Raw genomic sequence first — 17,785 nt, 5'->3', positions numbered from 1 at the left:
ATCACAATAATAATTCTCTGACATCTGCTACCACACTCATTTCACAGTAATCCCACCTGCCCGTACCAGCAGTAACACACTTTAGATCTCACAGGCTCATGTCCGTCACGTTTCTTTAATCACACACTGGCTGTTCATTGCACCCAGAAGGCTGCAGGATAGGGTTTTCAAGCTCTGGTGTGCATAGGGTAAACAGCAATGAACAAATGCCATCTAAGCTCAAGGTGACTTTCACATTCCTTTATAAAGCACCCTTTTTCCCCAATTTCCCTCATGTACACTCTCTTAAACACAAGGGTATTCTTAAGAAGCGTGAAGCCTGTATTTAACTTTATTTACCTAAAAAGTGAAAGTCTTTATTTTTCAACCCTGAGAGACTGAAAGCTGGCCTACCTACGCTGCTGACTTCAGAAATACAAGTTGTCACTATTCCCCATCATTTACGTCATGATCTAAGGCCCTCACGGTCTGGAGATGCTTGTATTTTGGTGGCACACTTGCACAGGAAGAGATCCTCAGTTTGGAAGTACTGACACGTAAGCTGTGCAAATAAAATCAACATTTTTTTTTCAAACACTTTTTTATTAGTTTTAAAAAAAATAATAATCCACAATACCTAGAGATCCCAAGTGCCAGTGCAGGTGGACATGGGCCATGGATCAGTGAGCCCCACCAAAACAAACCAGAGCACCAGAACACGCAAAGCTGGGGGTCAGGAAGCCACAAAGGAAATGGAGGGGAGGGGGATCACCCCTGGTCAATGTTACACTTTCCTTACAATCGGGAGCCTGACTTACATTGTACAGTAAGGTTGGTTTATGAGGCAAATGAAAGACAACAGTGCTGAATGCAGTTAGTCTGTGGACAGCAGGACTTCCTTGTTGCAGTGTCAGCTAGTATTTCCATGTATGCTCTTGGGATTCCCTTTTTTGAGCTAGAAGTCATTAAGTTGATTAATTGCCTTCATTTTCACCCTGTGAGAGAAGTAAGAGGAGAACAGTTACATATTTTCACATGGAAAACATATATAAACTGTGGGACAGCCAGGGGTCTTTGGACTGAAGTTGGCAGGGCAATGCCACTTGGGCAGTGTTTGTCCATCTTGTGCAACAAGAGCTCTACTGCCCTCATTCAAGAGCTGGAACCGACCCCAAAACTGATGTTTGGCTTTAAAAGGGCATTGCAGCTAGAGTAGGGGAAAAAAAAAAATAAAGTCTGGTTGAGACCAGGGAAAAGCTATTCTGTGTGATGATAAAACCATAGGAAAACATTAGCTATTATATGTGTGTTTACATTCCAAAATAAGCCAAAATCAAGCAGTAGTTGACAATCTGTCACTCGTGGCAACCTCTTGGTCCTTAAAAAGGAAGCGGCAAAACAACCTCTGAGCTCAGCTCTCATCCAATAATTCATTAATAGGGAAACACCAATGGGCTTAATGTGCATCAGATTCACAATCACCACCGTACAGAGAGCAGAACCCTCCTGGGGAAAAACACCACCACGGAGGACAACCAGGTGCAGCCTCGAGCTGGGGGGCTGCAGGGAAGCTGGGCTGGGGCGTCCGTCTCCTTACCTCTCCGCTGCCTTCTGCGCTCCCAGCTGCGGCCGCCTCTTCCGCGGCCCCCGGCTGCTGCGGTGGGGCCAGCTCCTCCTGTCAAGCCACAGAGGAGAAGTTTGGTCTCAGCAGCATGAGCACAGACATCACCCTCAGCTCGGGCTGGCTGCCTGAGGGGGCTGCGCAAACTGGGTCTGAAGGGTACATGTGCGAGTAAAACGCTACAGCGGGGGGTACGTGTTGCTCTGAATCCATTTTTTGTGTAGCTTATTAGAGAGGAGGCCTAAGAAAAAGCAATTTGATTTCCTGCAGCCTGCCTTAGGGTCTACCATATGCAATATCAGTTCTTTTCCTGAGGTTTTATTTTGTGTCACTGAGATCAAAGATGATTTTGACCCTTTCTGTTTGAAGAAACTTGGGAGAAACAAACTTACACGGAGTACGATCATGCTCAGCCCCACGTTAACCCCACGTTATCCCATTTACCCTAAGCACTGGTTGCACAGACTAAACTAATTTTACATAGAAGCGTTGTGGTAGCATTAACATTACTCAGATAAAATTTTATGATCAAAAGACAAGCTTTTCTTTATGTTTGAAATCCAAGCATTTTTGTAAGCACTTTTTTTTTTTTTAGCTACTTCCCCACATCTTTCAGCTACCTTCCCATTCAAAGAAAAAGAAAAAAAATATATTACCGGAAATTACTTTAAAAGTGATTTTTACCACATGAGAAGAAACGACACAAATCCTGAACATGGTGGATGTGCACAGCAGATGCACAGAGAGCAGAGATGCACTTTTATGCAATTGGCATAGGTCATCGGCAAGAGCAGGAGGAAGCAGAAATAACAGGGCCTCTATGGAACAGCCCCACATCCCTGGGGAACAAATTAAAAAGCTTCCCTGGAGTCTGTCTCTACATCTGTGAGTGCTTTCCTGCTTTTTAGGACTGCATCTGGATGAAAATGCTATTAGGTACCCTTCACTTCTACATGTGTCCGTCCTGTCCCATCACAACCGCTCTCAGCAGTGGGAAACCAACACTGCTGCTTTTAGTACTGAATTAGGAAAGAAGACGTGATGTGAAATTAAAAGAAAAAAAAAAAAAAAAAAAAGCATGTATTTCACAGTTATGAGTATTAGGCAGATCCCTTGAAAATTTAAGCAGGAAATTGAGCTTCACGTTCTTTGTAAGAGATGGAGCCACCTGGAAAGACAATCGCCAAAGTACCAGTGGCAGCCCAGAAATCATTCCCACTGCAGCTTTGGGAATTCATTTCACCCAGCTCCTGAGATCTGACTTGTTTGTTTGTAAATAGAGCCTTGCACCGGGGGTGGCTCCATATGATGAGCGCAGAGGGATTTTTTCCCTAAGAAATGTGTGCTTAGTTTGTATTGCATTGCTGGCTGAGGTGATTATTGCCAGCATTGGTCAGGCCTGCGCCAAATGAGCCCAGGCACTCCAAAAATATTAAATCGTGCATGTGATGGAGATCTATATTCCAGCATAGCAGGGAGCTGAGGAGATCCCTCCCTCAGGACCCTGTTCAGGAAGCTGCACCTGAGCGAGGGGCGCGCTGCCGATGCCCCGTTGAGCCCCTGTGCTGCCTGGTGCATCCCTTACGTTGTGCTCTCTGTCAAGACTGAGTTACAAAGGGTAGGAGTGACTCACCCCTCTATTTATAGAAAGGGAAGCAACCATGCTTTCTGAGAGCTTTCCTAAGCAGTGGCGGCAGGAACCAGCACAATTGCAGGATGAAGAGGTGTCAGTCTGTGTTAAGGATTTCTCCTTGCAGCCTTTTTCTCACACGCTCCCCACCCTGCCCAGAATAGCCAGCACTAGAGGAGGACCGGCTGCATTCTTCAGCTGGGTGTTAGCTGGCCGGGCTTTTGGTGACTAGCCAGTAAAACAATACATACAGGGGGCCACGTGCTGTAAGGGGCTTCGTGATGGATGAGGAGCCAGAGATTCACAGGTACCAACCCCAGCTGTAACAGCAATACGCAGTGTGCTGCTGGGCACGAAGGCAGGGGTGAAAATCCAGCTTCTCATGAAGGACAGCAAGAGCTTTGACATTGCTGCCAGTGTTCATCCTCTAATTAAAAGGAATAAAATGTTCTAAGGGAAAGGCATGTTGCAACCATGACGTAACCTGTTAAATGTTTCTCCTGTTCTTAAACGACAACCAGATAATTATTTTTTTCCTCAGAAATATATTGTCTTAGAAAAATTATTTAAAATGGGGAAAAAAAAAAAACTCATTACGATTGGTATGGGCTGTTTTCTACTTTCTGGGGGGCAGGTGTTGAATTGTTTTGGCTAGAGTAGAGAGACAATGATTTAACATAATAGTTGAATGAAACAAAACCTTAGGATTCATTACAAGAATACTACATAGATTTTATATATAGATGCATATAGAATATATACACTATAGTAGATTTTTGTAAATAATCTCTCTCAAAGGTATGAACCATGGTTATCTGTTCAGATATCACTCATGAAAAACAAAAAAATAGGACCTGCCATTTCTAAAAGCTCCTGCAGAGTTGCATAGAGCATACTATCCATAGGCCTCTGGGTTTGGATATTTTAATATGTTCTGTAAAAACAGATTTTAAAAATTCACAGGTTTTGCAAATCAATTATTTACAATTTGATTCTCTGTTTCTACATTTCTCTATAGAATAGATTTCTGTTCATCTATATTGATTTCTGTTTTACAGGTTCTGTGAAATTCCTTTCTTCAGCTCACACTTGGAGCTGTATGCTTCTCTGTTTGTACATTAAATTGAATTCATATGTTTATCCATATTATGCTTTAGGCATTTTTTTTAACAGTCCCGCAAATTATGAGATAAATAGGGAGATAATCCTGATAAAGTTAAGGAGGCAGACTCTAAATGCTGGATGCTGAAATATGAGGTACCAAACACACAAATTCACTGGCAAGCAAGATTATTTGATATAAATAATTATTATTTTAAAGGTGTAGAACCACAGAGGTGCACTGGCAACCTACCCTGCCACAAATCTAACAGCCAGCCACGGGACATCAATGGCATGAGGCAGAGAAGGGCTCAGCCCTGTAGCAGCAGAGCACCTCGTGCTAGAGCACAAGTAATGCTGTTGGGTAGCCTTACCGAGCCCCCAGAAGCCTGTGAAGGGACTGTGGGGGGCTGCCTGGGGCTGAGCACAGTGGTACAATGCCGACAGCTCTGGCTGAGGGTCTCCCAGACACCAAAGCAAGCGCAGCCTCCCCCTGGCACTGTGGGTACGCAGGCCCAGGAGAACCCTCTGGGTGGTGGGGTTTTCATCTTCCTCACAGCCAGGCTGTTGAAGGGTTTCCTGGGGCTCTTATACAAATAAGACATTTTTTTATTGTATTTCAAACATTATCTGGCAGGATGGTCAGGGCACAGCCCTCAGGCAGGAACATGCTGGCCAAGCCTTGTGGAGTTCAAAGCCTCACGGGTGCTACTGACCTCCTGTTCTGCACGGGCAGGCGTGCAACGCCTGGGTGCACAAGTGAGAAAAGAGCCCAGGCTGCATGCTGAGCGGCCCTGTCAGCTTCTCCTTGTAATTCCTCTGGTGCAACCGTCTTCACATGAGCAGAATTAAGTACATGTACACGAACTGCTCCTATCCAAAACGCAGCGGTTATGAAAGCTGCAGGCTCGGGCACGGCACATGTGCACCAGACCCAGCCCAAGGAGGAAGAACGGGAGCCACAAACACACCCAGTGCTTGCACAGAACTGACACCTGCCAAAATCGTCCATGGAGCAAGAGGGAAAATGATCAAAACCAATTTAGCATGGCAGAGCTACGAGGTGACAACTAAACCATATGAAAACTGACAGGACAAATAGATGTAAAGGGAAGACTGAGGTGGAGGGAGAACTGCGGGGAAGCATTAGCTGCTGGGGAAATTCCCCCATCCCCAGGGATTTTTGGTGTGCGTGTGTGAGCCTGTGTGCTTAGGCACACGTGCTCGCTCCCAGCCACACGGTGTCTGCAATGCAGCAAACTTTGTGCTGTGTCATGCAGACAAACAATTAATCCTCTTCTCAGACAGGGATATTTAATGGGTGGTTATCTCACCGAAATCCCTCAACTGTCTACTGCAGGGACTGAGATGGGTACACAGCCACAGACAAAACCCATTATTGATGGGTCTTATTCCTTTGCAAATCAGAAAAATACGTGGAGTGTTTATAATCTTTTAACTTAAATATATTTTAAAAACTCCTCACAAACTGTTGGTCCTTTCACGTACTCAGTTAGCAGTGACCAGGGCAGCAACAAAGCCCTACCGTGCTGTGCCAATGCCACCAGGAAGAGCTGGGTTCTTCCAAGCCTACGCGCTCCCGTAAGCCAAAGTCACCATTTACTGCACCCGTGCTGCTCAAAGGCCCCATGGCGGCAGCCCAGAGCAAAATGTAACGATGAATCTCTCCTCCTTGCTCGTGGGTGTCTGTCACTGGCACCAGCTGTCAAACGTGCAGATTAAATGTCCACAAGCCACCCGTAATCGATACGAATACTGGGAACGTGCCTCCTTGGCCACCCGGCTCCTGCAGCACTGCTCACTGCCCCCACCTACCCACACAGACCCTCGCACAGAGCAGCCTCGCCATACAGCCAGCAGGGAGCTATGCTGGGGGCAGCTGAAGACAAAAGCAAGACTTCAGCAGCTGCTCTGTGCAGCAGAAAAGAAGGACCAGCTGGACATGGACAAGTCTCAGGACGGGACACAACAGCTATCCCAAACTTCAGGGCTGGAACACTTGCCTATAATCTCAGGATTGCAAGATTTTCACGGTACGTATTCCATTTTTAAACATCTAACTGCTATCCCTTTTCTGTTTTACTGCATCTCTAATGGGTCTCAAATGCATTACAGTGCCCCGAGCTGCTATTGGCAGCCTCTGGCTGCATTTCCATTAGCAAACTGAGCAGCAAGGTAGGCACAGGCCTGGAGAGAAATAAAGCAACTGGTGCAAGAGCCCAGCTTCCAGGCCTCCCCTCTGAGCAGCTCTGGCCCCATGGCCATCAGCCCACTTGCAGCCAGGACACGCTCAGGGTGCGTTCAGAGCACGGGTCCCTCGCTGGCACAGCTGAAGTATGGTGAGTGAGGATGACTGGCACTCCTAATCCAAACTGAACTACAGCACCAGAGTAGATGAACCCCTCTCTTTCACAAAAAATAACTTTTTTTTTTCCTTCCATTTATTTCTCCTGTGACTTGTTTGCTTTGCTCCCCCCCCCCCCCCAAGTTTCATTCTGCTGCCCACCTCTGCTATTTGGCATGACACCGTGATATTGTATCAGAAGCAGTTTCCTGGCTCCCTCCTGTACGCTGCCCTTTGGCATGACACATCCTACATTTTTTTCCTCTTGATCAGCCCCCATTTTAACTCTAAGCAGGCGGGTATCGACAGAAGGTGCCAAAATGACAGTTCAGAAGCCTAATGCTGTGGAAAACTTGCCTATTGCTGCTCAGCCCTAGCCAGACGTGCAGGCAGCTCAGGTCTGAATGACAGACCTATGCCATCAGCAAATTCTTACCTCTCCAGGGCCAACCAGCCTCGTGCTTGGTCACTCAAAAGGTACAAGAAGTTGCCCACTCCTGCATATGGGGGATATATTTGCAGTCCTGCAGCCTAGCTGCTGGTTCCTGGAGCAGTAGAGATTAACCTTATACCAAGGGCTTAGCAGATCTTCTCTATCTGCCCTTTCTGCATGTTCACAGGACATTTTGCATCACTTGTAGCTGCTGTTCTCCTCTTTTGTTAGGCTATTCTCTCAGGATTTACGTGGTGTGTAAAAGCCCCATTTCACATCACAATGTGTTTACTTTCAGGTCAGGAAATTCATCAGCCAACTGTCTGAACAATTAAACCAAATTTGGCCAGCTTTGCTTTGCTTTGATTCTGGGTTTGGGTGTTTTGTGACTAATCTGGCTCACGTCACTATCAGCACTATTGAATGCAGCTCTGAAAAGAGGGCAAAAACAACCAGGCTTACCAAAGAGCTGCCAGCCTTGTGGCTCCTGAGGCTCTTTATACCATAGCGATGGTATAAGTGTCCCACAGAGGTTGTGGAGTCTCCATCTGTAGAGATAATTGACACCTGACAGGACACAGTCCTGGACTACTTGCTCTTATCCTGCTGTCACTGACGTTATGGGCCTCAGACTACATGATTCTGTGATTGTATATTAAGTATTTTGTAATAATATAAAGCATTATTTAATAACAGATATTGTTGAAAACCTTAAATAAGTGAAACCATAAACTGCAAACATTTGCAGATAATTTAAGCAAAATCCAAAGAAGACACCAAGATACCTTTTTTACAACTCCTGTAGTAGCCACGATGGTCTCTGCTCCTTCTACCGTCTTGTTCGCCACTGTGTTCACGCTGGCTACTACAGCTTCTCCCACCACGTTGGCCTGCTCCTTGGTCTTCTCAGCAACTGAGATTTCAACAGCAGCAGAAAGTCAGTGAGTGAGGCACTGTTAAAAGGCTGCCAAATTAGCTAGGACAATAAAACGGTTGCATCAAGGTAAGGGAAGGAATCAGCTCTGTTACAGACTTTATTTGGATTTTATTTATTTACTTATTTTTAATAGGAGAGCACATCAGAATTTAGAGCATATGTGTGAGGGCTTTGTCTCAACCAAAATGCTGCTCAGGGTGCTGCAGGTGCTGAAGCCATCATGGGTAAATGGGGAGTGAAAAATTCATTGTAAAATGATAAGAGATAATTGAGCAAATAAAGTATTTTGGATTTCAGACTGTGTATGACCTCTCTCCAGGTATCTTCTATTTGTCTGTTCTGTTTAATGTAATACAGCTGGGTAGAAAGTCAGGAAAGTCAGTCAGGAAATTCTCCGCAGAAGGGATCCATTCACCTCTCTTCAAGGCAGTCCAGACCATTCACTGCCTCAGAGCTTGTGGCTCCCAGAAAGGTCCCTGCGGGCCACTGGCAGGCCACTGTACCTGGCATGAGTCCCACAGAGCATGGCCGTGCCCCAGCAGGAGTTGAAGCAGGCACAGCCCCCTGCAGGCCACGCAGCACCTATGCCTTTGTGAAGCGCTGAAACTGCTGTCAATCAGCCCAGTCGGCCAAGTAACATTTGTTAGATGTGGTGTGTTTTTTTGTTTGTTTGTTTTTTTGACCTGCTCTGCTGATTAAATATTTTCTCCCACCCATGTGCACTGCAAATGCCAGACCCTGAACCCTTGCTCCTGGCAAGCGCTATCCATTCATCAAATGGAAGGTCACACAGATCAGTGGTGCTCCCCAGAGACCTTGCATTTGGCCTTATCAAGGGCTACAACAACCCATTACAGATTTCCACATCTCCCCCAGGGCTGTGCACTTACCTGAGGTTACACTTTGCACTACGCCTTCCTTGGTTTTGGTACCTGTGAAAGGAAACAAGTGGTCCGTCAGTGTTATCTAGCAAAGAACCTCTGGTGTCTGGACGTGGGTGGCTTTTTGGCCTTCTGAGGCATGGGGGGGGAGCCGTGGTACTGCTGGCAGCTCACACAGCCTGCAGAAAGGGTTGGCTTCCTTCCCCAGAGAAGCCAGGGGGTACCTTAGTGCAGGCAGTTGGGTAACTCCAACCACCCGTGGGCTGGAGATGCCCAGACTTGAAAAATCTTGATTCTAACAAGATTAAGTATGAAAAACCTGTCCCTGGCGTGCTTCCAAATGAACAGAACAGTTGAGTGGAGGTAAGTCAATGTTAGGCTAAGAGTCAAAACAAACACGTACTGGTAAAATCTCACTTATTTCACCCTTTCAAATGGAATTACACCTAGGACTCTCTCTTGCCTTTCAGCAGGGTATTGGGCTGCAGTGGTCATTTAAGGGTTCGCCCCATACTTTTAATAGACAGTCTGGAGAAACTCGAGGCTGACTACAACAAAGCCACCCACCTACTATGTACCTACTGCCTGGATTCCCACTTCAGTGCCTTGGACCAGGCGGTAAGTGCCTGCTGGTAGCAATAACCAGAATGCAGATGTTTGTATATACAATTATAAATACACACCATGTATATGCTTACGTTGTAACTTATCTTGCTGTTCTCAAGGCAGAAAAGCTAACAGGATGTGAGGCATTCAGTTTACAACAGAAGTAGCCCTTGAGGAATAATTAATCCCCACGGCTTTCCTCCAGGCATGAAATGACCTGCTGTACGTCCCTTCTGCTTGCGCGCCGCAGCACGTATGTTATGTGGAATCACGCAGGGGATGGGCAGCCCCCACCCCCAATAACTAGATGTCATTTCACAGTAGGGAAAAAACACTCCAAAAACAAAAAAAGGACCAAATCTCTCTGTTCGAAGTTGAGTACACACACACCAAAATGTTCCACTGGCTCCTTTGTGCTGCCTTTTGTACGTCATCTGTACCTATGCAGACTCCTTTCAAGTTTTCCATACTAACAAAACAAAATGGTTTTTATGGCCAGGTTTCAAAGCGATAGAAATACAGAGTGAGTCAGACCTTTAACTCCAGTGGTACTGGAGCATCCCCGGGTGTGGTGGGAGAAGTCAGCCACACCTCGTTCCCATTAACAGCCTGAAAACCAAAACAGGTGCAGGGCCCTGATAACAACAGCCTGAGCCCAGTTCTCTCCTGCCTGTCTGATATAATGGTATGTATTATTGAACGTAATTCTCAATTGTTAATTTATTTTAGTGGCTGCAGTGGTTGCCTAGGGCAGAACAAAGCTGTCCTGCTACAATGTGCCCTGAACATTTCCCTCTACCCTCCCAAACTGTGATAAAACTGAAGGGATGAAACGCTCACTTTGTGCTTGTTACGGCTGCAGACTGCATCTACTAATGATGCAGATGCTATGTGTGCACTGCTGTGAACTGGATTTTAAAATGATGTGCATGAGAGACAAGTGTGCGCAGATGCACAGCAGTGAGCAGAGCAGCTGCACACTGCATTTATGCCATGAACATGAGCTCCTGGATGGGCCGGGTGCACCAAAATCAGTTCAGATGGAGGCCTGAGGTAAACCAAGTACTTAATTTGCTGTCCTGGCCTCAGCTTTGCATTAAACATAGCAAGACAAGAGCTGTACTTCTGTACATTTATTTACACGGCTCTTGGTTTAAAGGCAGGTGGCACTGTTTGTGATAGACACAGGCAGAGGAAAAGCACCCGAACACATTTCGGGCAGGAGCAAGAGCAGCAGGAGGTGCTGCTGCCTGCAGCCCGGGGGGAGCCGGCCGCGCCCCGTGACTCAGCCGCCAGCTCCACACGCGGGCCGACCTTCTGCCAAGCGCCTCTGCCAGCACCCACAGCTGCTGAATCAGAAAGCGATCACCTGATGTTCAAGCTCATTTCACTCCTTAGTCCTCACCTGCGGCTGGTGTACACGGAATTAAGCGTTCATGCATCCTGCCCCTTCTGCAGGAGTGCTACGAGTCATCCTTGGGTGCTCTGTGCTGCAGGCGCGGGGCCAGGCCTGGGGTTCTGCCACGTGCGTGACTGAGAGGGGCTCTGGCAAAGCAGAAGTGCTTCTGAATGCCAATGTTAAATTACATTAATGACTGTGTACTCATTCCTCTGATGCAACGTCGCATTGTCTTCATGAATTAACCTTAGCATCACTTATCCCCCATGTAACCCACCCCAGGCAGTGGCTGCCCGAACTGCCCACCTGCATTGTCCATGTGAGACCCCCATCGATGCCTGGGCAGCCACCACCTGGGGGAGGACAGAGTTTGGGCAGAGGCTGCTGCCTGATTTCTCCCACTGCATCTCACTCAGGGGTGCACAGGCTGAGGATGAGGCCGTGTGGCTCGGGGACAGAAGAGGTGGCAGCACGGCACCCGTGGGTACCCCATGGCGAGTGTTTTGTTCTGGTGGCTCCATCACAACCTGCTGGGACACAGCTGTGCCCGGGAAGAGCAGCGCAGGTCTCTGATTCACCCTTCATGTGGCACACGGAGAGACAAGGCATCGTGCACTGTGTGCTCATCACTAGTTTTAATGGCTATACCTGGCCTCTGCCTTCTCTGCTCATTTATAAAGCAGATCTGTGAGCTAATCAGCATCTGGCCTTTGCTTCTCATGTCCGTGAAGGACCAAGTGTTGTTCAGTGCATGACAGGGCAGAATTGGTGGTATACAAAAGAAAAACAAACCTCCTAATCTCTACCTTGATCCTTACTTGATCCTCATTCAGTCATTTAAGGCTTTTAGAAAATAATACTGAAGAGGCTGCAATCACACAAGCAAACTTCATACTTTGCCCCATGGCTGTGTGAAAATGGAAAACAGGTCGGAATATGGAGACATAAAACACTACCAAAAGCAGATGCGAGGAATTAGGTATAATAATTCAGAAGAATCCTTTCTGACATTGCTCAGACCAGGGAGCAGCAGAAGCAATAGGGATGCCACAGTTTGACACCTAGACATGACATTTCACAGGCTGGTGTTTCAATTACTGTGGTTGGTTTAATTATTTACAGGGATGCTGTTTACTTTTCTTCTTGCAAGTCAGATTCAAACCGAAATGCGAACCATTATGCATGTTCATTTACAGCATACCAATAGCTGAGTGTTTAGAAATTAGGGATAAAGACATTATCAGATCTGCTGCACAAAAAATGAATATTTCATTTCTAATTTATATGTGTACATATATACGTACAGCTACTGTCAATATAGCTGTTTTAAATACAGTAGCTAGATACAGCTGTGGATATTGAAGCATGACAGCAGAAAGAGTCTGCACATAAACTTTCCTTCTAAAAAAACCATCTCCCTCATCCAGCAGATATAAAAGCTGTACAAGGGGCAGCAATAAGCAGCAGGGTAATCAGTCTTGGGAACTGAGGCCTTTGCAGCTTTTATAGCACCTGTGGTATCTGGCCACCCAGCCATGAAATTGCATGCACTAGCTAGTGCAGGTACTGGGTCCCAGGGGTGACCTTGAGCTGGGAGGTTTAATCGAGAGATTTCTGGGCAGGGCAGAGGACGCAGAGCCTTCCCGTTGTGCACAGTGAGTTAGGGTGTCTCTCGTAAAGTGAGATGAATGTGTGCACAGGGAACGAAGCAGGCCGGCAAACAAGGGAAGGATTTCAGGACAGAAAGGTGCGCTTGCCCTGACACTGACACTGCTGGTGGCCCTCAGGGACCGGTCAGAATGCAGCAGGAGGTGCAGCAGGGATCGAGCAATGCCCTGCAAGTCCCCGCCAGCAGCCCCAGCACAGACCCGCCACCCAGGTGCACGCTGCTCAGCACCATGCCAGTGCTGCCTTCCCCAGGCAGCAGCAGTTCCTATGCCTAATTGGCAGCTGGGGAAACTGAGGCACGGGGTGGACATGGTATCCTAGGGTTATACAGCTCTGTGACAGGGCTGTGGACATCACCCAGACCTCCTAATGTTCACTCCTAAGCTCCAGCCACAGAATAATTTCCCCAGACTTTCTCAGAGACAATCTACATGGCAGTTCATGCTCAAATGCGGATAAAAAGCAGCTCTCTCTTACCTACATACATCACACCTTCTTTAGTCTTCTCTGCAGCCTCTGTCACTCCCTGCTTGGTCTTTTCTGCAGCAGCCACCACACCTTCTTTAGCAATGGAGAAACCTTTCTTAAAGACATCCATCCTTTTTGCTTGTTCGGGTACTACCTGGACGATCTGAGTGAGGGGCAGCAGCAAGCAGCACCTCGAGAGGGAGACTGCAGTCTGCAACCCTGCCCTTGCTGGATGCTCGCTTTCCCTGCCAGTCTCTGTCTTTGCTCTTATTCCTCTGCTGGATGAGGACGGTGTGTCAAACCTCGCAGCCTTTGCTGGCTCTTATTGATGAAGTGCACTGCAGAGTAGCCAATGCCTGTGAACAGCTGATACTGAAATATTAATGATATGGATCTGCTTGGTAAGATTTAAGAAGGGAGGGGGAGAGGAGGACAGAGGTACATAAGGGACTTACTGGAAATTTTCCAGATAGCTAAAGCTTTTAAAATACGCTGCAGTGCTCTCACTCAAGGATGCTCTCAAGCAAAGAGGGAGAGGTTTTAGCTAAAGAGCTGAGATCCCGAAAGTGCCTCTGCCAGGGGCTGCAAGCACAAGCTCTCATGGGTTCCCAGGAGGTAGAAAACATGTAAAGTGTTTGCAACAAACCCAACAGGGTCAGGTCTCTTGGTCTAGCCATTACCAGAACCCATCCTGCACAAAACAGTAACAAGAACATTGCTTCTAGTAAGCACAGATAGGAAAGGGGAACCAGCTAAAGGTTGGTGCCAGAGGGAAGGGGGCTGGAAGTCCCATGAGCCTTAATGCCTGATGCTGGTCCCCAAGGCATGGAGTACAAATGATGGTTTTTGCTAATCTGCATGTCCCGTTACAATGGTTTTCTTCTGAAAAACCCAGTGGCTGTTGGGGGAAATCCTGTTTCCTCTTTGTTTCTTGGAGTGGCTGTAGGCAGAGCTTGGCCGAGCCGCTGCAGAAGCAGCCTCAATGGAAGGATTGGTGGAGGAAACCTTGCAGCTTGCACCCCCAAAAATGCTCCCCTCCTCAAGGCCTCAAAATATCAAAAATAACAAAAATAATAATAATTAAAAAAAAAACAGCAAAAATATCAAAGCACATGATCGTTAATCACAGCTGGATATCCTAACGTGCTTAATAATTTAACTTATTTTTTGCTTGTTTGTTTCTGAAATTGCCCCTAACTGGCCCAAATCAGCTTTCCTCTCACTAGCAAACTGAAATTGAACAGAAGCGAGTGTGAAATCAAATACCAGTACAATGAGGTGGCATTTTGCTCCTGGTGCCATACCTGTAGCTGTGAAGCCCCCCTCTGCACACACAGACCCTGGCCAGCTCTGGCTGCTTTCCTTCCCCAGGCAAATGGAGAAGGAACAACCAAGGCCCAGCAGTGGGATGGGGGCAGCACGCGGACAGAGCTCAGGCTGCTGAAGTCAGCACATTTCTTTAGGTTTTGGGAGTGCTGTCTTACTCTGTACTGAAACAACTGAAAGACTAGACTGTTGGTCTGGAAAATAAGATACAGATTTCTTAGTCTTTTCCTTACCACTGGTTTTCCTTGCTGATAAAGCACAAATCCCAATTCAAATATAGAGGAGCTAAGTCTCTGACAAACTAAATAGACTAATAAACTTGCCAACTGTTAATTCAAACAAACAAACAAAAAAATCCCATGCCAGATTCAGCGGAATGGACCACAACTCAAAGTGCTCAACCTCCCAGGGTATTCCATGGGGACATCTAGCCTGATAAGGCTGTGAGAAGTATATTTTGATTTTGCTAAGCTATTGTTCTGTCACTGGAACTCGTACAATTAAATGCTACATATTTGGCATTGTTATAGAAGTTAACAAATACATGAAATATCAACCCATCCTGCACTATCCAACATGAGTCATCACCAGACTGCATCAACCCACATTTGAGTGGGATACTCCTTTCCTGCCTTCTCCTCTCCTGATGACCTTCAGACAGAACTCACAAGAAGTATTTAAAACTCTCTGGATCACTCCCAAGACAGCAGGCAGCTTGCACAGGCATTGTTTTACCTTGAAACACTTTTAGGAAAGCTCTGGACACAAGACAACATTGTAGGTGACCTATATAGGGCAAGCATCTATAGCAGTTCCTGAACACTGGCCACCCCATGGCATTTGTACTCCACTTCTACTCTAAGCCAAGGATTTAATCTTCATTTGTTGCCAGTCCTGCCTCAGGTGAACATAACAGCAGGTTAATTTTGTGCCTGAAAAATTGTTCTTCCCTTGTAGTAGATAGAACAACTTAATCAGCAGCTAGAGAGGAGTTAGGAGTTCCTCCAAAGGGCAGTTCAGAGAACCCAAGCTCCTACATTGCACCCTGTCTGGTGGCAGCCTGTTTCTCCCTGTTACCTACCGGGGACATAGTGCAGAAGCCAGCTAAGACAGGCATTTCTGAGGTACCTGGGCTGCAGTCAGCTCCCAGTTGTTTCTACTTTGCTTAACGCATACCACTTTGTGAAGTTGTACCTCACAAAACTCAGTGGATCTGCAGAATACCAAAGAAAGCCCTGTTTCATCTCTGTAATGACAAACCATCAAGCTGATATTCGTTTAAAGTCTGAATTTTGCTGGGTCAGGCTTGCCCACTGGGGGCTCTTGCTATGTCACACCACCGCTCTTTCTTGACAGTCTCCGAAAGGTGCTGATCCCACATCCCCCACACCGCAGCTCTCCCTGGGGGTAACGGCTAGTTCCTGTAGGCCTGTGCAATGCACAGGTTCTCTCAGTGACTCTGCAATTTGTGCAAGACAGGTCTGCCTCAAGCCTACCTATTCCCAAAAGCACAGATGCAAAAGGAAATCCAGGAATGCAAAGGAAAGAAAGAAAGAAAAAAAAGACTCCTGTCCTCTAGAGCCATTTTGTTTGTGACTACGATGGATTGAAATATAATTTTAATTAATTTGTCTCTCTTCCCTTGTTACGTTTCCAAATCGTCAGTTACTCTGCACACAACACCTTAACCTTGTCCTTTAAGAAGGAACTTACTCTGCAGACTGTCAGCTGATGAAGGCATCTCGCTGGGCGACAGGATTGGGATTTGGTCATACTCTACTGAAGTATTTTGAGAGGTTATGATGTCTGGAATACAGGTACGGAAAGGAAGGACAGGCTGCTTTGTGGCTGGTACATATCCTTTGTTCAGGATGCTTTTGTATGGAGAACAATACTAACAGTAACAGGATCAAACCTCGCTCTAAACAAACAGAAATCCTCTCTCTCTCTCCCCATCTATGAACACTTCAAAATGCAGAAAGAACTGTCTCAGATCATTCATTTTCGTGCTCCCAAGTAAACAACCCGTTCTGCTCGACATCCTCCCGGCACACAGCTGACGACTCCAAGCTGGTAGGGTACGTAGGTTTGCATAGCTAATGAGTAATTTCCTCTGCCAGGGAGCGACCAGAACAGCGGGTGGCTGACAGAGGAGCCTTTTGCGAGGCACACGTGCAGGGCGCTGCCCGTACAGCACACGGCAGGCTTTAGGGGCTGAGCTCTGCTGCTGAACACCATCGGTGGATTTGGAGCAGAATGATACATACACACTCAACAAGAATTCACCTTCCTCCCCTGAAGGGCAGATCACTGAAAAACTGTTTTTCCAGCCCGGCTACCTGCCTGAGGAGGAGGTCGCGCTCCTGCTGCTGCCCTGCACATGCAGGAGCCCGGCCGGGTGCATGCACGTGGGCCTGCAGCAGCGGGCAGAGGATGAGACAGCATTTTCCAGACCTAAAAGCCAACGGCAAACGAGTAGCTGCCCCCTTGCTGTGCAGATATCAACAAAATTGTCCTATTCCTCTTCACAGACATCAAATGCATTCAATTATTCAGCCTGCTTCAGAGATTTGAAGCTGGGATAAACAAATCTGGAGCAACTCATTCTTGTTAAAAATAAATCCAGCTTCTCTTGTTTTTTTAAACATTTTTCCCAAAGATCTTTTTTTTCTTTTTAAACTCTTAGATTCTGAATTTAAGGCCATAGTATTAATTTAAGAGCATTACAGAATTGTTCTAATATATTATAGCAGTGAATCTGGGAAGATACAAAAGAAACAAAAAATAGTCTGAATGTATTAATTGAAAAATTTCGATTCTAAGGGCTCTTTTTTCCAGAGAAGCTGTCTGGCATGACCAGTGCATTTGCTTTCCAAGTGCACACAAGCCATTTCTCAAGCACGCTGCTTGGCGCTGCTTACCTTGTGCTCTCCACCTCCTGTCCAGCTCCGACATGGGCTTGGACTCCAAGCAAGCAGATGGGGGCCAAGATGAGAAACTGGATCTCACGTCTTCCACAAAGCACCCAGAAGTCAGCACTGTTATTTGGCACCTTGGTTATGGAGCTACAAAACACATATTGAGTTCTCAGGGCAGGCAACATGGAAGGGGGTAAAGAGCTATGCTTAGCATAAACAGCTGTAATTAACAGAAGGCAAGAGCAGTCATGGCAGTTAATTGGCAAGGTCACAGGGCACATGGATGCGCCTGGTGTTAATATTGTTATCAACTCCTTAAAGACTGAAGACCGTTTGAAATAGTTCTCAGAAATACTGGGGAGAGAAGTATTTTCATGAATAAGGGCATGGGAAAAAAGCCACTAATGACTGGGAACCAAGAAGGAAGAAACAGCATCTCTCCTGTCAAATTAT

At 46.6% G+C, this 17,785-nt stretch overlaps 1 protein-coding gene across 1 annotated transcript; it reads right to left on the bottom strand.

Annotated features, from left to right (window-relative positions):
* Positions 1-557: 557 nt before the first annotated feature.
* SNCG (synuclein gamma) lies at positions 558-13,468 on the bottom strand. The gene is made up of 5 exons (XM_027460012.3): positions 13,098-13,468; positions 8,957-8,998; positions 7,915-8,042; positions 1,577-1,654; positions 558-974 (listed from the first exon to the last, which is right to left on the bottom strand). The coding sequence occupies exons 1-5, from the start codon at positions 13,216-13,218 to the stop codon at positions 954-956; spliced, it is 390 nt and encodes a 129-aa protein (XP_027315813.1). The 5' UTR covers positions 13,219-13,468; the 3' UTR covers positions 558-953.
* Positions 13,469-17,785: the final 4,317 nt, after the last annotated feature.

This window comes from Anas platyrhynchos, chromosome 6 (assembly GCF_047663525.1).
Source record: "Anas platyrhynchos isolate ZD024472 breed Pekin duck chromosome 6, IASCAAS_PekinDuck_T2T, whole genome shotgun sequence".
Lineage (NCBI taxonomy): Eukaryota > Metazoa > Chordata > Aves > Anseriformes > Anatidae > Anas > Anas platyrhynchos.
This window is presented reverse-complemented; position numbering and strand designations above follow the sequence as displayed.